At 43.2% G+C, this 24278-nt stretch overlaps 1 protein-coding gene across 1 annotated transcript in view; it reads right to left on the minus strand.

Annotated features, from left to right (window-relative positions):
- Adcy2 (adenylate cyclase 2) overlaps window positions 1-24278 on the minus strand; it is a 359351-nt gene that overhangs the window by 30253 nt on the left and 304820 nt on the right. The window contains exons 16-19 of the mRNA XM_027400117.2: window positions 22675-22812; window positions 17269-17388; window positions 14324-14493; window positions 3289-3373 (exon numbers count right to left, since the gene is read on the minus strand). Coding sequence (XP_027255918.1) covers window positions 3289-3373; window positions 14324-14493; window positions 17269-17388; window positions 22675-22812 — 513 coding nt within the window. The remainder of the gene's footprint in view (window positions 1-3288; window positions 3374-14323; window positions 14494-17268; window positions 17389-22674; window positions 22813-24278) is intronic.

Here is a 24278-nt window from a genome sequence, read left to right on the forward strand (position 1 = left end):
GATAGTGATTATTTGCTCATCTTTCTATGTATCTACGCATCTTATTATATATGTCTGTCATCTCCTAGCTACCTATGTGTCCACCTATGTATCTTCCTGCTACAGTTTGGCTAAGATTTACATGAATACCTGGAAGGTTCAAGGGTTGGAAATGTGGTCTTGAGTGTGGTGATGATGGCATGGAACCTCTAAGATGTGAGGGGTAGTTTGATGTGAGCTCCTTTAGCTACTGGAGGTGTATTTCCATAGCAGAGGCTGTGAGGTTTGGAAGACTACCTAGCTTTCTGTTTTGTGGTATAATCTTTCTTACTACATACTTGAAGTACAATGTGATGTAACCAAGATGGCCTTCGCTGCAGCTGAGATGGAGCCAGGGATTTGCCCTCGAATGTCTAAAACTTTGAGATATATAATAAACTTCTTTTGTTTATAAATGTAGACTGTCTATCTACTATCTCTCTCTCTCTCTATCTATTCATCCACCAACCATCTATCACATCTCTAGGTCTTTTTTGCTTATGCTAATTATGTAATCTACCTATATTATCAATTATCAGTTAATCATCTACACCTATTGATGTATCCCTAAGTTCTGGGGCATCTCTATCATCCATTCACCAGTCCATCTATCTATTGCACCACTTTCTCAAGCAATGAAAACTGTTTTATACTCTCTCTTCTATATAGAAGCATTCTTCATAAGAGAAACTCATGTTGAAAAGGAAAACAAATCTACGTCAAACCAGTTGTAATGAATTGAACAGTGTCCCAAGGGCCAGTTCCAGGTCCTAGATCCCGAGCCGTGACTATGGCTTACTTGGACAGAGAGCATATGTTGCTATATTTGATGGGGATCTGTGGATGAACTTACCTTTAGGTTGGGCTCTAAATTCAATGTTATCTATGTTACCTATGTTAACATGTAACCTCATGTTATCTTTTACATGATCTGATGTAGAGACATGGAGATGGCCATGTGAGACATCCAGCAGAGAGCCAGGACTAAGGCATGGCCTAGGTGACTATGGGGAGGGCAGAGCTGATAAGAATAGCTAAAGGGTTTGTGGGAATTTCACCCAGCCTCCCTGAGTCACAGTTTGGCTCTGGAACCTTTCTGTTCCTCAGATAGCCACCATCTCTCAAATTGTTCTAGGCAAGGGATATGTCACAGTGTTTGTACAAGAGATTTGGTACGTGTTCTTTAATTTTCTTAGATGTATTTATTTTATATGTATGTGTGTGTGCCTACAAATATGTTCGTGCACTATTGCAAGCCTGGTGACTATGGAAGCCCGAAGAGGGCACCGTAACCCCAGAACCAGAGGTATGAATGACTGTGAGCCACCACATATGTGTTGGAGACTAAATCTGGATGCCCTGTAAAAGCAAAACTCTTTTACTCCTGAGCTACCTTTCGAACCGGGTGTATGCTTTTCTTAAGCTTATATAACTAGAGTGATCTTTAGGCTGCTGATTTGCTCAGAAAGCAAAACATCTCTGTTGCTTCAAGAGAAGTTGGTCAAGGGCAAAGGAGACCACACAACAGGGAATGCAACTTGCACAATGCCAACACTTCTGTGTATAAACAAGCTAGGGAGTAGTCAGTGCAGGGGTATGGATGCCACAGCCCTTGGAGACCTCACATAAGCAGAGGCAGCGGTTTGTAATGTATTTGTGATTTGGAAAAGGTGCGGAAGCACATCCTTTCCTATCCCAGATGACTCTTCTGTAATGAATCTTCTCTGGGATGGTTCTGGATTGAGGCCCAGCCTCCTGGCACACCATGGTGCTTCCCATGAGTCTCATGCAGAGGCTGCATTAAGTGACCACGAAGAATCACTTCACTCCTTTAGGAAGCAATACCTTTTCCAGGTGCCCACATGTAGAGAGTATGCATCATCATGTTAAGGAGAAAAAAAGGAATGACTTCCTATAAAGACTCCTTAACACAATCATGCCAGTGGCTGACCGTAATATTGAACGCTTACTTTAATTCTATTACAGAGTATTAACTGTCAATCAACCATCAATTGACCACAATCACAGAGTGGTGCTGAATGCTGCCCACCCCCCTGGCTATTGAAAATTGGTGAGCAGATGGGATTCAATTTGTTTCTAGCATCTTAAAATACTCTGTGATAGGAGGCGGGATCCAAGTGATTATTAAAGAGAGACTTCAGACATAGCACCAAAGGCATGACATGGAGAAGCAGGTAACTTGAAGAGGGGTTGCTATTTCCTAAAGAATGACCACCTGGGGTTGTTGCACAAGGAAGCTCATTTGTTTTCTGTGTAATTGATTGGATAACCTGGGAAGTGCAGGGGTATGGCTGCTCCATGAATGAGAGCAGCAAGCTGGTCAGTAGTGAGAAACAAGCAACAAACAAATGGTCAAGTCACAGGAGAAGCAGGAAAGGAATGAGCCCCCAAAGCAGGCAGGGTTTTACAAGGGCAAGCCAAAGAATGCAGGATGGAGAAATGCAGACACGGAGGGGCTGAAGTGGGAGGAACGGGCTCACATAGGGTTTAGGGAGGGGAGCTGAGCCCAGGGACTGCCACACTGCTAGACCCCAGGAAGCATAGGCATTAGAGGACAGTTCCGGATGTGGCATGCTAGCCAAGGAAACAGACTCTGCCCAACTGTGCAGTTGCTAATGGCTACTCAGTAGGGGGACTGGAAGCCAGACCAGAAGGCAGTAAGTCTGTAGGCATTTGCCACAGACTTCACATGCCTTTTCATGACACACCCATGCTAAAAGTTCGCTGCCTTTTAATTCAAACCATCCATTTGGCTTCACACTGCCAATATCAGAGGCTTTAAAACAGATATTGGAGACAGAGCTGCCTGGCTTCTGATAAGTCTTACAGTCACTAGTGCCTGACTTTGTGCACAGGCATAAGCGTGGTAATCCTTAAACTCCACTACTGATAGCCTCTCCTGGGAGACCAGGAGCAGGCAGAGGCCCTAAAAATGAGCAATAGTTTCATTTGCACCACAAGATACAATTTTTAGCAGAGAACCATGTTTGAGGAATGATTGCAAACGGAGTGAAGGTGCCATACCAACTATTAACAGAAGTGTGATGCTCACTGTGACAGACCCATGCAAGGTTAGTTCCCCATAGTTCCAGCTGTTTGCAAAATTAATTGATTCGTAATCTCTGGTGTTTACACCTCAGGTGCCTACTTTTCTCTTAAGTGGTTGGATGATCCTGATTCTCAAACTTTTTTTTTTTTTTTAACAAGCGAAGATCTGCACCTCAAGAGATGACAGAAAGAGTGTCTTACCTGTCTACCCAGAACGAGCAGTGTGATGAAGAATATAGAGAGGGACACGGAGCCCATGGTCTTCAGGTCTTTCCAAATGCCTGGTCTATTGAAAAGAACAAACCAACAGGCAGACAGACAGATGGACAGACAGATCACAACACAACAACACAACATGCATACAAGACTTAGAATCCCAGTACTGACAAACTCCAGAGTTCCCCAGTGCCTTTCCAGATTCCATCCCAGCCAAAAACACATTTCAACTGTATCACAAAACCCAATTTGCATAAAAATAACAAAAATCCAATTCCACGCATTGAGGACACAGTAAAGGGAAAATATGTGCAAATTAATACATAGATTTTTTTTTTTTACTTTGAACTGAGCTCTGTCAGATATTGCAGGAGGAGGGGCTTGAAGAATACTAATCCATTCTGTAAATGCTTGAGATCAATAATTGGACATATGGATTCTTTGAAGTTTCCATTACTGATCTCAGAATGAGAGAGTATGTTTGAAATTGTTGACTCTGTGAGGTATAAAAATGAAATAAGGAAGTTAGTTTCTACAAGTCCCTCCCACTTTTGACTGACAGGCACAGTTTCATATAACGTTCTAGCTGATGCATGTTCTTAATGAGTTTGTATAATTCTGTACCAGAGATAGGAATCCTATTTATTGCCAATCGGCCTCAGATCCAGGTGACACTGGCAATTTGTGGTTAGCTGGGCTGGGTCTTCCCTCCTCATTACAGCAGTCAAGACAGTGACTCCCAGCATGTCTGCATTAATGCCAGGTGACATCTACTGCAATGCCTAGCAGCACCCTGAATTTTCTGGCAAGAAACTTCCCCACATTCAAGTATAAGAAAGATCTGAAAAATAATGGGTAATTTGTGCAGACACTGTCACAGGAACAAATGGCGGCAGGCAATTGCTTTATTCATTTGCTTTGTAAGTTTCCAGTTTTCCCACTGAAGTTTCAGGGGCAAGTGAGATACTAAGAAGATCTGATGTTGCCTGGTGATGTCTGAAATAAGGGAGCCCCTGTGAATGCCATCTTCATTAATCAATGGGGATACAAATGCCAATATTATGGGCATTCTGGACACATCAGTTACTATTCACCTGCACACAGACTGACCCACGGCACTCTTTGTAAATGGCACTGGTGATTTCAGTAGTAACTGTATGGTGGCAACAGAAAGAAATGGCTAGAAAACTAAAGGAAAGAGAAATCAGTTAATTTCACAGAATGTAATTCGGGAAAAGGAAGGGAGGGCAGATTTCTGCAAGAATCACCTATCCCTGGTGACTGACGCTCTGGCAACTCAGAACTCCCCAGAAGGACAGTATGTGCTTCTTCCCTCTTTGGACTCTTCCCTCTGGATCACACCTGCTGTGGCTGTTAAGACACAGCTGAACTCATCTACTACAAGAAGGCCTCTATTTCTCCAAGAACTATCAGGAGGGTGCAGAGCTGCTTTTCTATTTCAGTGGAGCTGATTTTATGACACGGAGTTGTTCTTAGCCTCAGGCAAATGTGCCTAATGACACAGTTTTAAATGGCAGGGGAAAGCAGATATCTAATAACAATGGTGACGTCAGTGAATTTTAAACTCATTTTTCTTTTCCTCCGCATTAACCACACAGACACCATGATGGCTGGTTAGTAAGAGCAGCATAACACAGCCATCATCCCTGGGAGACACAGACTGAGCTTTGCACGCGCTCATGTTACCTAGCTTTGTAATTTGGGGACAGAGACAGAAATGGCAGTTCCCTCCTTCCAGCTACCACTTCTTGAGCACCAAACAAAGAATAAAAAGCTAAGCACACAGGTCAGAATTTTGTGGCAGTTTTGTCAGTGACACAAAACAGCCTCAATTCCCTTTTGATCTCCAGTTAAGGTACCAATGACCTCAAATTCAGAGACAATAGGGCAGGCAGGGTCTTCTTATGAATTCAGAACCTGGTTAGGTTTCCATTTAACATGTAGAAAGTGCACATAGGATGCCTCACACTCATGCCTCATGAGTGACGTGGCAGGGGAAGGGGTTGACACCATAGTTCCACCTGTCTTTCAGATCCTCCAAATGGTGTAAGACAGCGGTGAACTGTCGGTGGGATATTGGGAAAGCAGCGAAGGACAGGGTTTTCTTCGTTGGTCTTGGAGAGAACAAAATACAGACCCCCAAGAACCTTACAAAAAGCAGTACACAGACAGCCGGGAGAACACTGGGCGTCAATAAGCAGATGCCCTTCTCTGTTGTGAAACTACATTTTCTCAAAACGTTCTCTCAATAGTATCTTTTACCAAGTAAGGAAAATGAATGGTCAATTGTTAATTGTTGGCTGTCTTTCCTCGTGAGAGGACACCTGCAGACAATGGTGTTGGGACCCCTGACATCTGAAAGCTGGATTCGCACATGAAGATCCATTCTTGGGTTACACTGTTGTTCAAGAGCATGTAGACGGCACGGGCGCGGGGTGGGGGGGGGATAGATAAAATAAAATCCTGGCTATATTCCCCAGAGTCTAGTCCACTGCTCAGATCACAGTATCAGCTTCCTACTGCAGCAGTAACAAAGGCACCATCACCGAGTGGCTCCAAACCATAGAAATGTGTTGTTTTGTAGTCTTGGAGGCTGGGAGTCTGAAGCCAAGTTGAGTTTAGAGCCATTCTCCTCTGAAACCCAGAGCTTCTTCGTCTCTCTCCAGCTTCTAAAGGCTTTCTGGCTACCTTTGGGGCTCTTTGGCTTGCTTGTGTGTGTATCAGCCCAGGGTCCAACTTCACCATCACTGTGCAACCTCAAGCACTTGTGTCTGTCTCTTCACAAGGTCCTAGTCTTAGAGGACTGTGGTCATTCTGGTCAAGGGGCCCACCCTCCTCTTTTTTGATTTAATTTAATATTCAACTATCTTATTCTCAACAGCTCACATTGTAAAGTCCTGGGAATTAAAATGTCAATGTATCTTTTACCTTTTACTGGGGGGCCGGGGGAGGGGGAGTATTATATTTTGAATCCTGAATGGCTTTAGCTATTTATATAAAATGATAGTTCTTATTCTTTCAACTCATTCTTTGTTTCTCTCTGTTCCACAAATCAACGCCCCCAGCCCCTGTCCTCTATCACCCACCATGATGATTAAGCCTCTTTGGTCTCTTGTGGTTGGGTGGTGTGGTGTCAGGTGGCAACATCACTGAGTTGTGAAGCCAGGAGATGCTGCCAGTGTGACCATAAATGTTTCTGACAGTGATTTCTAGCAGGACAATGATGTAAGCTTTCTTTCTGTGCATAGGTTGGACTCTGGAGATGTGGGCTCCACACCTGCCTGTAGTCACACACTAATGGGCAGCTGTCTGGCCCTCTTCAAGAAGCTACTAACAAGTAATCATCCTGACCCTCAGGGTTCAGAAATCCAAATGAACAAAATACCCTGATAAACGGGGAGAGAGAGATGGAGGAATCACTTAGTGAACCAATTTAATTATTCTTGGGGGGGGGGAAGTAACCCAGGTATATGGACACAAACATGGATGCAGAAGATGCTCCCTTTGTATTGTGGGGGGAGGACTTGCTCCCTTGGTATTGAGGGAGCCCTTGGTGGAGATTGAAGCAGCTCCCAGATCTTGCAGTGAAAGCAGAGGATGGGTTTAAAGGGAAGATTAAGGGTTAACATCAAGGGTCCGGAAGCTGAATAAGAGAGTTTATTTCTGGGTGTGAGATAAGGGAATAAGAGGAGGGACACAGCTCTGGGGCTATGACCACAAGTTGGCTCTCCACCTCCACCGAGTGACATATGTAAGTCATCTCTGTCTTTATAGTCTTACTTCTAATGCAGCTGATGGTAGCAGACTAAACTGTAAAGCTGGTTCTAGATAGAAGCTTCAGCCTATGGAGCCATACCATAGGCAAGGATCTAAATATGGGGTAACCAAGAAAGGCTGTGGCTACCTCATGTGGCTGCATTAAGTCTCTTACATGGTACAGCTATGAGTTAGTCAAGTACGTATGAGAACAGAGAGTGATTAGTTGACAGCACTTGAGACACCTGTAAGGTTGGAGGGCAGAGATGCTGGCCAAGTGACTAGCAGCTGGCTGACAGTCAAGGTCGATACTAACAAAACACTTAGAGATGGATGGACAGGGTTGCAACCACCTATAATTGTGGGTATCAGGTGAACAGTGCATCGTCATTTCCCTGGTAGGGTTAGGGGTTCCAGGCATAGAACACGTGGTCCCTCCTTTCCCATGATGCCCAGAAACCTAAGCAGCCTCAACAGAGCACACCTCCTTAGCCTTTGTCTAGGTTCTGCTGTGGCCCTGTAATCCTGACAAAGGGGTTCAGTGACTTTTCCTTTCTCAGAAACCCCTCCACTCTGGAAAATTCCTTTCCCTTTTCCTCAATTTCCTTAAAAATTATTTATTTTTAATTTTTCTATTTTTTAATTTAGATTAGAAACAAGCTGCTTTACATGTTAGTCCCAGTTCCTATTCCCTCCTCTCCTCCCACTTTCCCTCAATTTATCACTTTTCTGTAATTCCATTTACTAAAGCTTCCACTTTGCAATTCCCAGAGGAGTCCTTGTCTTAAATTTTCATTTATGTGAGACACAAACTCATAGCTACTATCTCAGATTGATCTTCATGACCTTTGAGTGTTTGGTACATGAGGAGCCTGGGCCAACCAAGGATAGCTGGACTGGGAAAGGTCCTGTCATTAAAGACTACCCAACATCATTACTTCTAAAATCTTCATATTTTGGAGCTGGAGAGATGGCTCTGCAGTTGAGAGTAAGTGCTGCTCTTTCAGAGGACCCAGGCACAGTTCCTGTCACCCACACAGCAGCTCACAATTGTCTGTAACTCCAATTCCAGAGGGTCTGTCTGACACATTCTTCTTTCTCGGGCATCAGGCATACACATTACACACACACACACACACACACACACACACACACACACACACACACACACACGTATATACACACTGATACACATATGCATGTACACACATGTATATATACACACAGAGAGACACACTATTATATATATATATATATATATATATATATATATATACACACACACATATACACACATGCTGTACATACACAGAGATACAAACATATGCATGTATACACATAGAGACACAGACAGACACACAGACAGACAGACAGACAGACAGACAGACACACACACACACACACACACACACACACACACACACACACACTCACACACAGCACCTGCAAAGAGATAACACCTCTGCCCATATAGCACTCATGGCTCTCAGCTGACATACTGTTTGGTATTTGGTTTATCGCCTGTCTCTTTACTACACTGCTGCATTAAGACACACCTACCTTGGGCAACAAGAGGCTTTTGAGTTCTCAGGAAGCTTTAATGCCAAATCAGGCAAAACATAAAAGCTTTGCACAGCTGATGTCATGAGGGTGAATCTGCTCACTGCCCCTTACTCAGCACAGGCCATAAAGCAAATGACAGGGTCCAAATATGAAAAAGCAGCCCAGACGACATGCTGGGCTCATGTTTGTTCTCAAGTGAAGAAAAACAACAAAGGCAGCCCTGAGCCCCGTTAGAACTCCTTCATGCCAGTCTGGATGTGAGGATCAGGGAACTGGAAGATACATGTGGTCCTTCACAGTGCTCTGCCAGCAGTCTCTGTGAGGTGGTGTACTGGCTACACATGATCACAACTGCCCTCTTTGGAGTGTTCTCCCAATCCTAAGTCACCCAATGACTTTACACAGGTATGTCAATGGCTAGTATGAGGCATAATGATGGCAGTTTGGCTAGGGCTACTGCATGTCCTATAAGTGGTGCCCAGTAACAGTCCTGATGTTATCCAGGGGACTGGTGGCTTCAGACTTGGTGCCTTTTCAGAATGGCACAATATTAAACCACTGCTAACTGCACCAAGGTAATAATGGATGTTTGGAGAGTGCCCTGGAGGTAGCTACAGGTCAGAAGGGAGAGGCAGTGGCAGTCCTCTGTTCCAGAGACAATGATGCCCCCTGATCAGTGAAGTTCTGGGTTCTCTTTATGGAGAAGAGTGGCATTGTGTAGAAAGCAGACGGATGCAATGGGATCTGATACCATGGGGCTGTGCGCAGATTTAGCATCTAACCCGAAGAGTGGGTCATCAGAATTACATTTTGCACTCTGTGGGAACAGGGTTGGTTCCCTACCCTCAACCCAAACAAAACAGAATGTTCTTCCAGATGAGAGAAAACCAAGATGTGCTTTGTTTCAGGTGGAAAAAGATGGCTGCATCCTATAGGAGGAAAGTGTGGTATAATTTGGACAGCTGGGATTTCCTCCCTACACTGCTCTGCTGTACAGCATCAGACAGCACAGCATGCCTTCCATGTCTTTAGAAGATGGCAGAGAAACAGGCAAAGTTGGGGAAACTGAGATATCAAATTTCAAAGTAATTTAAAACAAGCGCAAAATTAACTTGGACATATTATGGGAGAACAAAAAATTAGAATATATCCTAATGAAAAGAAAGGAGACCTTAAATAGATTGTAGGTGCTTTGAAAACCCACTGCTATCTACAGTGGGGCAGATGTGTAGGTCTCCCTGCTCTTCTTCTGCATGAAGAATTCTGCAATTCTTTCTTGAGACTGTCAACTCTTTGAGCATCCTATCACCCCAAGGTGAACAGATTATATCACAGTTTGTTAACTTGTAGACAAAGAGGTTTTCAAGAGATGCAGAGAAGATGAGGAAGGCAGAGATATCCACCCTTCATGCCTCAACAGAATAAAGGCACATGTCTGGCCTTCAGGTGGAGTCTCCTAATGACTACTGACTCTCAGCGATGCTTGCTGGTCTGCACCTCTCCACTGGGATCCTGGAGAGGGAGCTGATGCTGAAGTTGGGAAGGTGAACTTACACAGCCATGTCTAGCAATCACAGTACAAATTTCTGGAAGATGCTAAATTTCATGATGTGTCTGCTGCTTATGCATTCCTGTGCTGTGCCACCCACAAAGCACTGATTTTACCCCACTACATTTCTGTCAGTGGCTGAGCCTACAGACTCCTTCTTGGCTCCCCTGTTGGAACTCCTCACCCTTCATTCCTTTCCAGAAATGAATGCACACATCTGGCCTTCCAGTAGGGTCACCTAATGAAACAATAACTCCCGTCTCTTGAGACTTGTCAATTCTTCAAGAGAGGATTCTCATAAAAAACCCAACAGCATTTTGTAGATTCTGCAGTCAGCCACATCTTGAGAAGTGACAAGGCACTTCAGCTGTCAGTACCCTCGACATCATCTTGAAGAACACCCAGTAGCCCAACTGTGTTGGCCAAGAACCATGGGAGAAAGTGCCCTGGGTTCTTGTCTAGGAACTGGTGTGGACATATCCTCACAGACAGCATGTAGGGCTGTTGAATTAGGCTCAGAACTAGATTAACAACTCATTCTGCACCTTCTAAAGGTTTCCTTCTCATGAGGTGACTCAGAAGAAGCACAAATTGCTGGTGCCAGGATGCTGCTGACCTGCCACAAATGGATTGTCAAAGGCATGCTCACCACATGGAGTCTTATTTTCCTCCTGAAAAGTCTTGCCACATTCATGAATTGGTAATGCCACCTTTGATGTCACCTTATGAATTATTCAATGACCACAAGCTTGTCTGGTGCAGGCTTCTCCTTCCTTTGCTAGCCCTCTTGGAAAAAGAAAACTCAGAAAGAGGTGAAGATAACATCCATTTGCACAGCGGTATAGACCTCTTTGTATTTATCACAATCAATGTCAAGTTTGATTTAGAAAAGGCCTCTTACTAGGCCACGATGAACCATACTGGTCAGCCTCCTATGCAAACTGCCTTCATTTGCTGGCACTGTCTTTAAACAGAGATGGCCTTTCCTCAAGCTTTGAGTAACCTGGCCTCAAGGAGCTGCAGAGGAAGGAAGTAGCTGAGGGGGAGATTTTATTATCACCAGTGTTTGGGGCCTTTATGTTATTTGGAACACTTCCTGATTGCATTTATTTATCGTATTATTTATTCTGCACAGAGAACATGCCAGGCACAGCTGTAGGCATAGCTGTACTCCTGGGCCTGTTTTACTAGATTTGAGAGCGAATTAAACTGCCCCCTCTCTTTCTCTCACAGAGAGAGAGAGAGAGAGAGAGAGAGAGAGAGAGAGAGAGAGAGAGAGAGAGAGAGAGAGAGAGAGAGAGAGAGCACATCAATAAATCAAACTGGTCATGTTCAATCTGTTGAGGATGGAAATGGTTAACCTTCATTTCTAGAGTGGGAACAAGACGATGATACTTGGTGTTTGGCATACCTCAGGAGGGAGGGCTAGAACCGGGAGACAGGCTCCATGAGAATATTCAAGAACAGTGAAGGGTAAGCCCAGAAGCCTCCTTGAAGAGGAAGGATGCTGACCTATGACAGCCAAGCTTTGGTATCAAGCCAATAGGGGAAAGGAATCTGGAATGAGGAGGGGAGGAGGACACGATGTCTGAAATATGCAGGGGAAGTGACATGACCAGATGGACTTGAGCAGCACACTTGTTTTTAGCAGAACACCTATACTCCCTGGTCATCAGTAAGCCAGTTACCTCCTGGAAGGGCATATCGGGTTCTGGGATTTGAAGAAGCTCACTCTCCAGGCTCTAGGACTGGACAGCATGCTTGCAAACACATCCCACTTTCATATCAGCATCAATAAGACAGGCAAAGCATGGAGAGATCTTTATGACTAAGACCAAGCTTTAGAAGCTCAGGAAACAAAGAAACATGGATGTCTGGGTGAATTAGAGATGCTGGGTGACACTGAGCTACGCTTAGGGCTTTACATTTGGGTTTCCCTTGGTGTTAGGGGAGGCCGTTTGGCTGGAGGAGATGTGCTCTCTGTCCCTTGTTTCTAAGGCTCCTTCTTCAGCAGAGGGATGCATTCGGGGGTGAAAGAATTTCCAGATCCCACAGGTATCTGTTGGAGAAGGGCAGAACCTTCTGGAGGAGATTCTGAATGGTGGCAGATTCAGCTCCCGCAGAGGAGGCTGGCTTCCACCAGTCATCACTATAGGTGTGAGGTCACTGGAATTCCAAAGCAAGAGTGCAGGGTGTTAAGCAAAGCAAACACACTCCATAAGTACCTAGCAACCACTTGGCTACTGCTGGGCCTCTTGGTGACTGTGTCTCTTCATGGGCTTATTCCCATCCCCAGGAACAAGAATGTCCCCATTCAAAGCTTTATAACCCAATTTTCCCCTTTGCTTCAAATGTATAACATATCTCAGCACTTTAAATTCAATAAAGGAAAATTTAATAGGTCCATCAGTGAGTGGTATGCAAAAATCAGCAGTGTTATGTTTATCTAGGAAAGCGATATAGGCTTGCTAGATGTCGTAGAGAGATAATAAAGCATGCTTGGCTAGGGATTTTAAGAATTTATGGGAAAATTAACTTCGGGTTTCATCTCATCTTGGCTAAGGAATACTTAATAACAATAACAATAATAATAAAGGAATAATATTCCCTTAATACAGTTGTGCGTTTCTTCAACTTCATGCCCTCAGCTTGATTACAGATTATCAGGTTTCACAGCATGGAAGATTGTGAAAATTAAATTAGGTGACAAGAACTGTTGCAGTCATGAAAGTGTTTGTATTGATAAGAAATGCTCAGTAAAGTATCTGCCTTGCACACCTGGAGAAGTAGCCACACATTATTAGTACAAACCATCTTTCTGGGTCAACATTCCTACATTCCAACATTCTTTTAATACAAAGTCCTATTTGAGGACTCTTTGTATTAAAAACTGGAGAGGGTAGAAAGGGTTGGAGATGCAGCTAAGTGATAGAGCACTTGCTTGGAATGTACAGGCCCTGGTTTAGACCCTCCAGCACTGAACACAAAAACCAAAGCAAACCAAACCAAACCAAAACAAGAACAAAAATGTAGAGGAGTGATATTAAGGAAAAGGCAAAGAATTCATAGAAAATTCCTGATATGTATATGAACCAATGCTTGACAGAAAACGTTTTGCTATTGAGATATGAAATAGATAACATGGTAATTAAAATGTTCTCTTTCAAGTATGGATCAAATATTCTTTAAAAGCTTCTGGAATTAATTAGATAACAGAAAACTAAGCCCAAGAGCAACTTTGTCAACTGATAGATGCTTTTGGGTGATGACTGTGATAAGAACCTTCTGATGGGATGCTTCCTGCATCTGGTCCTGAGGCTGGGAAAGTCAACAGGATTGTATTTGTCTTGGGAGTCAGATTATTCACAGTGCAAAAAGTTTCTCACAGTGCAAGAAAGTTTCTAGGTTTGCCCTTTTCCCTCTACACAGTGATATTTCAGAAAACTCCACAAAGACTCTCCACGCCATGACTTGTGAAAGTAGCTACTTATTCCCTTTAGTACTTTTTTTCTTCTGAACTGAATGGCATTTTGCCTCAAAAATCTCTCTCTTGGGGAGATGTGGTGATTTCTGGGTTCATGTTTAGTTGCTGTGAGCTGTTATGGTAGGAATGTGACTGACATGTGGAGGGATGGGGATGCTGAAATGTCACTATAAATACCCCACCACACATTGGACAATTCTGCAGCAGAGAACTGCTAAGGGAAAAATGTTAATAGGATTGAGGCAGGCACCCTTCACATAGTTTGTATTAAGATGGGCATGATGCTACCTATCTGTCATGCTGTGTTAGCCACTGAAATGGCTGGAGTATGTAGATTATTGACGCCCAGGAGCCCAAGTCTAGCCTGGGCAAAACAGGGAGACCTGAGCAGGGGTAGCATAGGGAGGTTTCATATTATACAAATCTTCTCTCTCAACTATGCCGGATTCTCTACATGCATTTCTCAATACATATCCTACGTTATCAGGAATGAAAACATACTTCATCTTCCTGGACCATCATTTCAAAGAAACTCACTCCAATTATTGACAGCAGCAGCTTTGGTAATTTTCACTGAACATAAGATCCTAAGATCAAAACTGCCATGAGTGATCTAAGGAGAAACAGACAGAAGGGGGTTTACTCACCTCTGAAACAGGACCTGGCTGTACGCATCCAGGATGTGGGCGTGGGTGTGGAGCAAAATGGTGTTGTAGCCCACAAGTGCCACCATCATGATCAACATTTTTAACTCGTAGTTCACCCTCAGGAAAACAGAGCAGGCGATCAAGCCCAGGACACAGCTGTATATGAAGTACTGGGACAGGGGAACAAGACAGACATTTAGGATCACTAAGAAACCCCAATCACTTAAATCTGGGGGCGCTGTCAAACATGTATGGCCAACATGAAAGCTGGCAGAGGGGACAGGTGCATGTCTTTGCCCTCTGACCCAATGGTTCATGTCCAAGTGTGTTTTTCATGAGATTCCTGGCATAACAAAAAGAAATAGAAAAAAAAAACCCTACATTGGCCAAACACTTCAGAAAAAAAATCAAAACTACCAAAGCTGAAGACATGTTATGTCCAAATGCCATTTATTTCTTGAAAGTAAACATAGTGTGACTACTGTGCGCATTTATGGAATTTTTTAGAAATGGTATTAGGAAGAATCTTTCTTGGGCTTGTCGACTTGTTAATTCATGAAAGGATTTAAATCACTGCAGGTATGTCCATTAAAGGTTCCAGACTGCCACATATTTTATTAAGCAAGAACTTCCATGTCAGAGTAGACCTCCTCTAAATCAGGATTTAGGCTGAGAGCTTGGACCAAGGTGAGCCATGGAAACCCTTGGAGTTGGACAGGTGCCATAAGGATGCCAGTACACTGTATATCAGATCATAGGAAGCTGTAGGCCTGTCCACTTGCTTGCCCATCTCCCCTCTGTCTATCATAGGTAGGCAGGTGTTGGAGAGCCCTGGATTCAGCTCTGCTTCCTTCACTCATTATCAGCAGAGTGATATTTGGCTAGTGATGTAACTATCAATATCTTAGCATCTTCATTGTACAGTGAGAGTCCTGACATCATTCTTACAGATGCAGATATCCAAAGCCCAGAATCTGAGCCCTGCAGCTAAGACAGACTTGCCAAAGAGGGACAGTTGCCCTTTCTGAAGGCTGTCTGTGGCTGCATCATGGAGACTTTAAGAACAACGTGCTGGATTTCTATTCCAGCATTTCCATGGCAGAAAGAGCATGGAAGAAAGGGTAGGTGTCTTAGTTCTGTGACTTGGACTGGTTCATAAGGCATCCAACTGGGTTTTCATCACAGTGATGTGCTACCCATGAACTCATGCCTTACTCTAAACCATTCCCAGGAGTTAAATGGAAGGTTACTGATGCTAGCTCATGAGTTCTGTTCTCACAGAAGAGGAAAAGTTGGAAAAAAGGTGCAAGGCTCCACTTTCTAATGGGCACTCGGTTGAGTGGAGGCATTAATGTGAGGCCTTTACTTTGGAGAACTTGCATCTCTCATCACTGTTTTCAAAGGAGCCAGCAATTGCAATCAGATGATACAACTGGGTTGCTCTAGCAGAACTTACAGTTTTTCTTGGGTGGATGCCTGGCAGCCACTCCCTGCTAAGGGTGGCAGTATCTTATGGGACAATTAGTGTTGTAATCATGAACGGTTCACCAATGATCATTCAATGTCGGTTCACCACTGCTCTGACCCACCATAGTAAATAGAGACAAAGGGCAATGATGAGATTATTCAGGCCAGTGTGGCAAACTAAATAAGAGAAATATGAGCACTTAAGTAGTGAAGCCTACCTCTCCTCACAGTGGCTTTCTCAACAGCTGTACTGATTACATCTTAGGTAAGTAGTTAAGTAAACCTCAGGGGGGCTTCCAAGGACTCATGGATACAACACGCAAAATTGCACCATCTTTCCTAGGCTAGCTCCCATGTGGACCAACATCTCTGTTGTGAGCCCCAGGAGACCTGATCAGAATGTTGGTAGTAATTTGATAGAATTAATTAGGTTCATCAGAATCTAACACAATGTGGCCTTGCACCCAATGTTTGTTTGTTTGTTTGTTTTTTAAACTGGCTCTTTTTAGTTATGGTAATCCACCATTGTATTTTTTCAAAAATATTAAAGCAAAATAGATTGGAAATTAAATAAAGCAAACAAAATGAAAATATGGGCTTTACAAAAAGAGTACATGAGGTACTGATTTGCAGCCTGGTGGTTCCTTGCTCAGGGGCACAAGGACCCCAAGCTGCTCTTCAGAATTGTGAGGCTGCACTAAACGCTGAGCATGGTGGGGTGCTCACCTGGGTCTCCTAGCCTATGTGATTCCCTCAGTAATCATATTTCTTGGAATGATTTTAAGTAACACTTTTTAGCAATTTACTATGAATATATGTTACTGAGTTTTTTTCAAACATCTTATTTAAAGGCTCAGTTTAATTTCATTATGTGGTTGCAACAAAATTTATTTTTAAAAATTGTGTTTTTTTCTACTTCATTTTTCTTTCTTGGACCAAAACCATGGTGGGTAAACTTTTCTGTCTTTAAAATTAATTCTCAAACTTAGCCTTTCAGTGTAAAGCGTTCATGTGTTTTTATATTTAAAATAATAAACATTTTAACAAAATTTGTTGTTACTATAATTTTTGTAATTATTGTAGTTATTATTAAGAAGAGTTATGTCATGACTAGTAGTAAGTGGGACCTTCTTCCCCAGATGGTCCCATTTACTTCAGTCTTAGATGTCCTGTAATAAGGGGTTAGATATTTGTGGTCTTGTGAACACTCAAGCATAAAGTTTCTCTGGTATTCTCGTGGGTGGATCTGCTAAGCCATGGTACTTCCCGGATCCTCAGGGGTTCTTGAGCTCCAGGGTTCATCATGTGGATTATGCATAGGCGGGACAAGCCAGTGTGGGGCTCCTTGACCAGAGTCTGCTGTCTTAGGACTTATGATTGGAACAAAGGCTAAGTTAAGGTCATGTCTGAGGGCCTTGCATTGTTTAGGCTGACATCACAGGCAAACGGCAAATCACCAGTGGGTGGAACTTTCTTACCGGGAGGAAAAACAAGCTTCGAGCACGGAGAATCGCTGCCTGGTTTTCTGAGACAGAAAAGTTTGCATTTGACATATTGGCAGTTGGAAGGGCTGTCTCCTCAGAGTCACTCAGGAAAAACTGCCAAGAGAAATGGTGGTTTTTTGGTTCAGTGAATTATTACAGATTGGATGGGATAAGCAGAAGGTGGGAGCACATTTATTAATGACTGTGTTTCTTATGTGCAGTCATTGGATGGTCTAGGGTCTCCCTACAGCCAGTGATTACAGCTCTCAATTTCTCCTTCTTGAAATTTTGGGATGTTCTACTCAATATGTAAATAACCACTACAGCACTACACCTTCAATACAGAAACTCCAAGGCTTCCAGATTGCTGTTGAAAGCAGAAGCAACTGAGTCAAGTGTTACGTTGAAATGCACACAGTACAGGAAGGCTCTCTAAGCTCACATCATCCCATACACAAAGACTCAACCCTCACTCACAAAATGAGAGACACAGAACCGTCTTTAGTCTTTGCCGTCTTGGTTCAACATTCAATGAGTCAACAGGCTAAAAAAAGGCAATTGCCTACAGACACATTTGCATGTAGCCACATTTGCCTACAAGCACATTTGCATACAGCCATATTTGCCTACAGCCACATTTACATACAGCCGAATTTGCAGGCATTGTCTGTGAGCACTTGGCCTTACAGGTGATGGGTTAGGGGATGGATGTTGCCATCGCTCTTGGTAAGACAGGTAGGACTAACAATGAACACCCAGAGCAGCCTCCAGAAGCAAAGGCCCAACTTGCTTGAAAGGCAGGACAAAACCAGCATCTCCCCCTGACCACTGATTAGTTTTCTGCCATGTGACTGGGGATCGTAGACATATTCTGGAAAGGTAAACTAGAAACTTGTGACTCTCTCGAGCTCCTCTTTCCAGGTTGTGTGTTCAGTACAGGGCTAAGTGTTAGCATGCAAGATTGACGTGTAAACTTTTCCTGTACGTTTCCATGGCTGCTGTGTTTGTGTTTGCCAGCTTATACTCCTTGTATAAGTTTTTGTCAGCTATCTAGATTAGTTCACTCAAGTAGACAGGGGGCTTATTTTCTATAATTTGAGTGGCATGCCTTCCCCGCAACAATGGGGCTAGATATAGTGTTTTTATCTATTATAAATAACACATATATTGAAAAGTCAGTGAAATGTAGATGTCTTTATCTGCTGCCAAATAATTTGTATCAAGATCCACAGTCTCTAGTTGGCCTATCGTTCTGCTAATTCTTTGGAAAAATTATAACAGGGAGAAAACGGAACAAAGAAATTATGTGACATACACTGTGCTCTAAAACACTGCAGAGCTCATCAATCCCAAGTGCAATTAATTTAGACACTGAAGAGTGTAGAAAGAAGAAAAAAATGGGGCTCCCTTTAGCTTGGGGGAGATACTACCAAGTCTAGTTATAGGAACCCAGGACTTCAATTAACAAAAACTTCTTGATTATATCACCATGGAGACCAAGAATAAGAAAGATGAGGTGCTATGTTCATGTTGTATTGGTAGCAACAGTCTCTACGAAGCCCTTGTCCTTGCCAGGATGTTATACACAAGTACAATGTTATGAATCTGAAAATATGTAGAAAACTGGGGGTTTTGGAGCTGGCTCAGCAGTTGAGAGCACTAGCTGCTCTGGCAGAAGACCTAGCCTTGGTTCCTAGACACACACAACTGTCCGTAACTCCAGTTCCAGGGATCTGATACCCTCTCCTGGCCTTAGTAGGCACTGCATGCATGTGGTACACATATACACACGTGGATATATACATAAAATAAAAAATCTTTAAAAAAATCAGAGAAAATGCCAATCACTATGCACAAGAACGCTTCCTTACCACTCTTCTGTTAACTTCCCAGTATTTATGTGTCCCCAAAACAAGACATTTTCCTAGCTCATTCTCTCACATTCTCTCACATTAAGCCACCTCCCTTCTCATCAAGTGTCAACAATGCCATGAATACTGCCCCTCCCCCAATTTTATACTTCCCAGCAATTTAATCTCAATCAGAAGCATGTTTTCCAAGTACTGTTAACTGTGGGACACAGGATTTGACATGGTGATCTGTGCCTGGTGATGTCATTAGAAGTCTAGGTTGTTTGCTGTTGAACTTCAGTTAACTCTTGCCTGCGTGACTCACAAGTTTATGCTTGATTTACTCATAGCATATCTGCTGGAAATTTCTCAGAAATGATGCAGGCTAGCACCTGTGACATCACCACAGTGCCAGCATCAACAGTGGCAGGGATATCTGGCTTCCTGTTAAACATCACTTCTTTTATTTTTTGAGATTATAATATAACTACATTATTTCTTCCTTCCCTTTCCTCTCCCCAAGCACTTCTCTTTTCTCCTTTTTTTCCATTGATCATCCAGCTTTTACATGTAACTCTAGACAGCTAGTTGGAAACTCAAGCAGAACAAAAATAAGCCATTTGTAATTTGATAACAAAATGTTATATTTGAAAATGGAGAACTAATATTTTCCTCCATTCAGTCTAGATATTTAACATCACATAGATGAATATGGGACACTTAAAATCCTGGTGACATCTCTGAGGTCACTTCATACACATCTCATTTGGACATGCCCAGAGCTACTGGAATGCAGGCTTGGAAAAACCATGAGTGAACAGAAACCTGTGCAAAGCTCCCCCGTACTCTCCCCCTCTCCACAGTCAGCAGCACAGGCAGGCTACCCACAGCCCCAGCTCTCTCAGATTGTCCTGAATACATTTGTCTCATCTTAGGTATACAGGACAATGGCAGTTGAGCCTAGAGAAGTCGCTGAAAGGGGCTGCTGGCTATTGGCTGGGAACAACAGGGTAAATGGAGGTTCTTCCATTACAGAAGGGCTGTGGCACCAATAGGAACACGAGAGCTGTGAGGACAGTATGTTATGTGAGAGAGGCCAGATACAGAAGGACAGGATTTCGGAATTTCACTCACTGCAGCATCTACAACAAGCAAGTCTGTAGGGACAGGAAAGGGAAAATGTGTGCAGGGGCTAGAGAGGGGGAGCAGATGGTAGTGGCGACTCCATTATTTCACAAGTATAATTAATGCCATGGGATTGTACAAGGCACAGGGGTCAAATCGAACATCTTATGTAACATTTTTACTCAATAATAAATGCATTTTTAAAAGTATTTATCTGATCTTTGTTTTACATGTCATGAGTATTTTGCCTGTGAGTGTGTACATACATCACATGCTTGCCTGGTGCCTGCCAAAGGCAGCAGACAATGTCAGATGTCCTGGAAATGGAATTATGGATGAAGGGGAATTGCCATGTGAGTTTAAGGAGTTGAAACTGTGTCCCTTTGAAGAGCAGCAAGTGCTCTTAACCAACGGGCAATTGCGGCACTCCTGAAAATAAATATTTTTAAAAGGAAATAGAAGAAAAAAAAGACTTGGATACACACACAGGAGACATGGAAAGAGTCAGCAGGAGGAAAGGGGACAGGGAAGTGACATAATTACAACTTAATTAAAAATGGAAAAAGAAAAGACACCTTTGCTTTGTCCCTAAGAGAAAATCCAAGAACCACTGGGTTTATAACTAAGGAGCTAACTATGGCCTTTTAACAAATGAAAATTTCTGTCAGGAAATCACTTCAATTTTCCTCAATGACTTAAACATACATACACACACACACACACACACACACACACACACACACACACACACACACACACCATACCCCTTCTTGACAAACATAAGAACTACTATTCTTGTTGCTATGTAAGCCCATTTCTAGATCAGCTTAATTGGGCTAAATGTAAAGAAGTAGACATACAGCTTGGGAGGGTAGGGCTCTACTAGTTTGTAAAGTGTGTTCCAAAGGAACCATGCTGTGTAGGAACCTGAGCGGGATGGAGATCTGGGAGGAGGGTCAGGCAGGAAGACACAGACACAATGGTATGAGCAGGTAACTGTATGGAGGGAGAATGGTTTTCTCCTGCACCCCAGTGGCATCTTCCCCAAGTGGAAGCATGGGTGAAGGAGTCCATCTCTGACTACCACACCCTCTGTTATCCATTCTGTTCTGTCCACTCTGATCCAAGGAGCCCAGTGCTGCTTGGGCACCTTTTGCTGAGGAAAGCCAGGAGGCTAAGTCTAGGTTTAGTGTGCTTGGAAGGCTTGTCTCCGTAAATCCAGGTGCAATAACAGGCAAGGCCCACAATACAAGTTCTCCCGTGATTAATAAAAACTCATGGGAAAGCTCTGTACCCACCTAGGAAAAACTGTCGCCCTTTTGTACACAATGTCAGCTTTTATATAACTTTATGATCTTGCTATGACATAACCACAGGAAGCCTTGCACATGAAAGACCCAGTGGAGGGCCAATAAACATGGATGTTGTCCCTGCCATCTGGGAGAAAGGCGTATGTTGTCTCCTCCTCTCTATGATGGACAGGAGAGGCAAGGAATCTATGCAGCACAATCCTTATCCTCCCAAAGGTTGTTTGGCATGGGTACAGGATCGTATTCCTTCTCATTCAACTCCTTTCTTCTCCGTCAGCTTTGCATGTCTCTGCTGCTACTCTCTCCTCACCTGGCAGTATGCTCCTTTCATGTTAAGAAAGAAGAATAACACTGCAAGATTCATTTCTGGTACTGAAAGTAAAGTTGTTCTTTTTACATGGATCATAGCCATGGTGGAGAAATGTTTCTCCCCTGAAATGCTCAGCTTGTCAAATATGTCTACTTGGTGATTAAACTTCCTGTCAGTCATTATTAGTTATCCTATATGGGACACAAGTAGTTTCCAAATCAAATCTTTCCCAGTTATAATCTTTTACAAAAAAGTAGTTGATAAATCTTGGTTGAGTAAGGTCAAACTTGGTTTTACAAAAAGAAATAGGTAAATTCCCCCAAACTGCAAAACTCAGGCTGGAGAGACGGCTCATCTGTGCAGAGCTTTAGCTGCTTTTCCAGGTTTGATCCCCAGAACCCACTCGGTAGCTAAGAACCATCCCTCCATAACGCCAGTTCCAGGGCATCTGAAGCTCTCTTCTGGCCTCTGCAGGCACATGCAGACATGAATGTGGTGGGTGGACATACACACAAACAAAACACCCATGCACATAAGAAACCAAAGCAAACCAAGTCAAACAGGTGAAACCAACCAACCAACCAGCCAACCAGCCAGCCAGCCAGTCAGCCAGCCAACCAACTAGCCAAGTAACCATCCATCCATCCATCCATCCATCCATCCATCCATCCATCCATCCATCCATCCATCCATCCATCCAACTAGCCAAGTAACCAACCAGCCAGCCAGCCAGGCAGCCTCACAAGGCAGATCACACTGGAAGGGCTCTGTTCATTGTGAACCCTGTCCCAGCCCAGGGGCTCACCATGTTGAACACAGCCATGGTTAGTATGATGGTTGTGGTGACAATCGTGAGGGAGATCCGTGGCCATGGGCGGTTGGCGATGATGCCTGATGATTTCAGAAGCCACATGAGAGAGGCAGAGGCTTTCTTGCTACATTGCTGTGGGGAAAGAGAAAGAAGAAACACACTGCTGTTTAGTGTATTCTCTGAAGCATAAAAATGATGGTGTTTAAAAACCGCAAGAAAAACCAACACTTTTCAGAGATTAAACAAATGGGTTCTGTCCTTCCCCAAGGACCCATAATAAGTCATGACCTTATTAAAATTATGTTGACTGTTAAATTAAGAACAAATTAAGCATCTATGACAAAGGTATGATATTATTGTGTGTCTTTTCAGATAGACCTGAAATTATGATTTTAGGTAATTTTGGTGGAGGGAAAATTCCAGTTAATTAAGTCACTCTGGGGGATGTACTGAATGGATGTCTCATATGAGACAATAACTGTAAATTCAGTTGAGTTATGGAGAAAACAGATCAACATATCTCCCATTTTATGGCAGCAGCAGTTAGTCCTAAGGACAGACCAAGAGTGCAGACTCAGTTTGCTGACTGACTGAATCTACCTATAAGATACACAAAGATGAGTGGTTTCCTACCATGCTATTGGAGCTTTGTTCTTTCAGATTTCTCTCTCTCTCTCTTTCTCTCTCTCTCTCAGTAAAATACAGGCATTTATCCAGAAATAATATATAGTTCAAAGTTTTAGAAAAATAATTTATCTATTAAATATAATCATAATTTCTCAAAAATAGTTTGGCTAAAGTTATCAAAGTAATATATTAAGATGACTTTGCAAAAGTTTCTTAGTCTCTTTGCCCCTTTTCTATACTTTTTAATTTATTTTTCTTTGTTCTCACATCCAACCACAGCTCTTAACAGTCCCTCTTCCCCACCTCTGCCCTCACATGCACTCCTCCTCTGTTTCTCTTCAGATCTGGGAGTACGTCCCCTGGATACCAGCCAGCCATGGTGTACCAAGTTGCAGTGAGAGTAGGCACCTCCTCTTTTGTTAAAGCTGGATGAGGGGATCTTGTAGAAGGAAAGGGTCCCTAAAACAGGCAACAGACTCAGAGACAGCCCCTGTTCCCCCTGTTAGGAGTCCCACAAGAAGATCGAGCTACACAACCATAACACATATGTGGAGTGCCTAGGTTGGTCAGCCCTACACAGGCTCCCTGGTTGTCGGTTCAGTCTCTGTGCCACTATGAGTCCAGGTCAGTTGGTATTGTGGGTTTTCTTTGCTGCCCTTGACCCCACTGGCTCCTACAATCCTTCCTCCCCATCTTCTGCAAGATTTCCTGCAGCCTAATGTTTGGCTGTGGGTCTCTGCACCTGTTTCCATCAGTTGCTGGGTAAAGCCTCTCTGACTTCAACAGTCATGCTGGGATTGCTGCCTAGCCCAACTGTCATCACAGAAGTTCTCTTTTAAAAATTTATTTCAAACATTTCTCTTTCTTTCTCTGAGATCCACTGATTTTCACCATATGACTAGGAACTATCCACTGGAGACTGCTAGGTGCCTCAGTAAGTATGCAACTAAATAATGCCAGTGACTTTCCCC

The sequence above is a fragment of the Cricetulus griseus genome, chromosome 2 (genome assembly GCF_003668045.3).
Source record: "Cricetulus griseus strain 17A/GY chromosome 2, alternate assembly CriGri-PICRH-1.0, whole genome shotgun sequence".
Taxonomy (NCBI): Eukaryota; Metazoa; Chordata; class Mammalia; order Rodentia; family Cricetidae; genus Cricetulus; species Cricetulus griseus.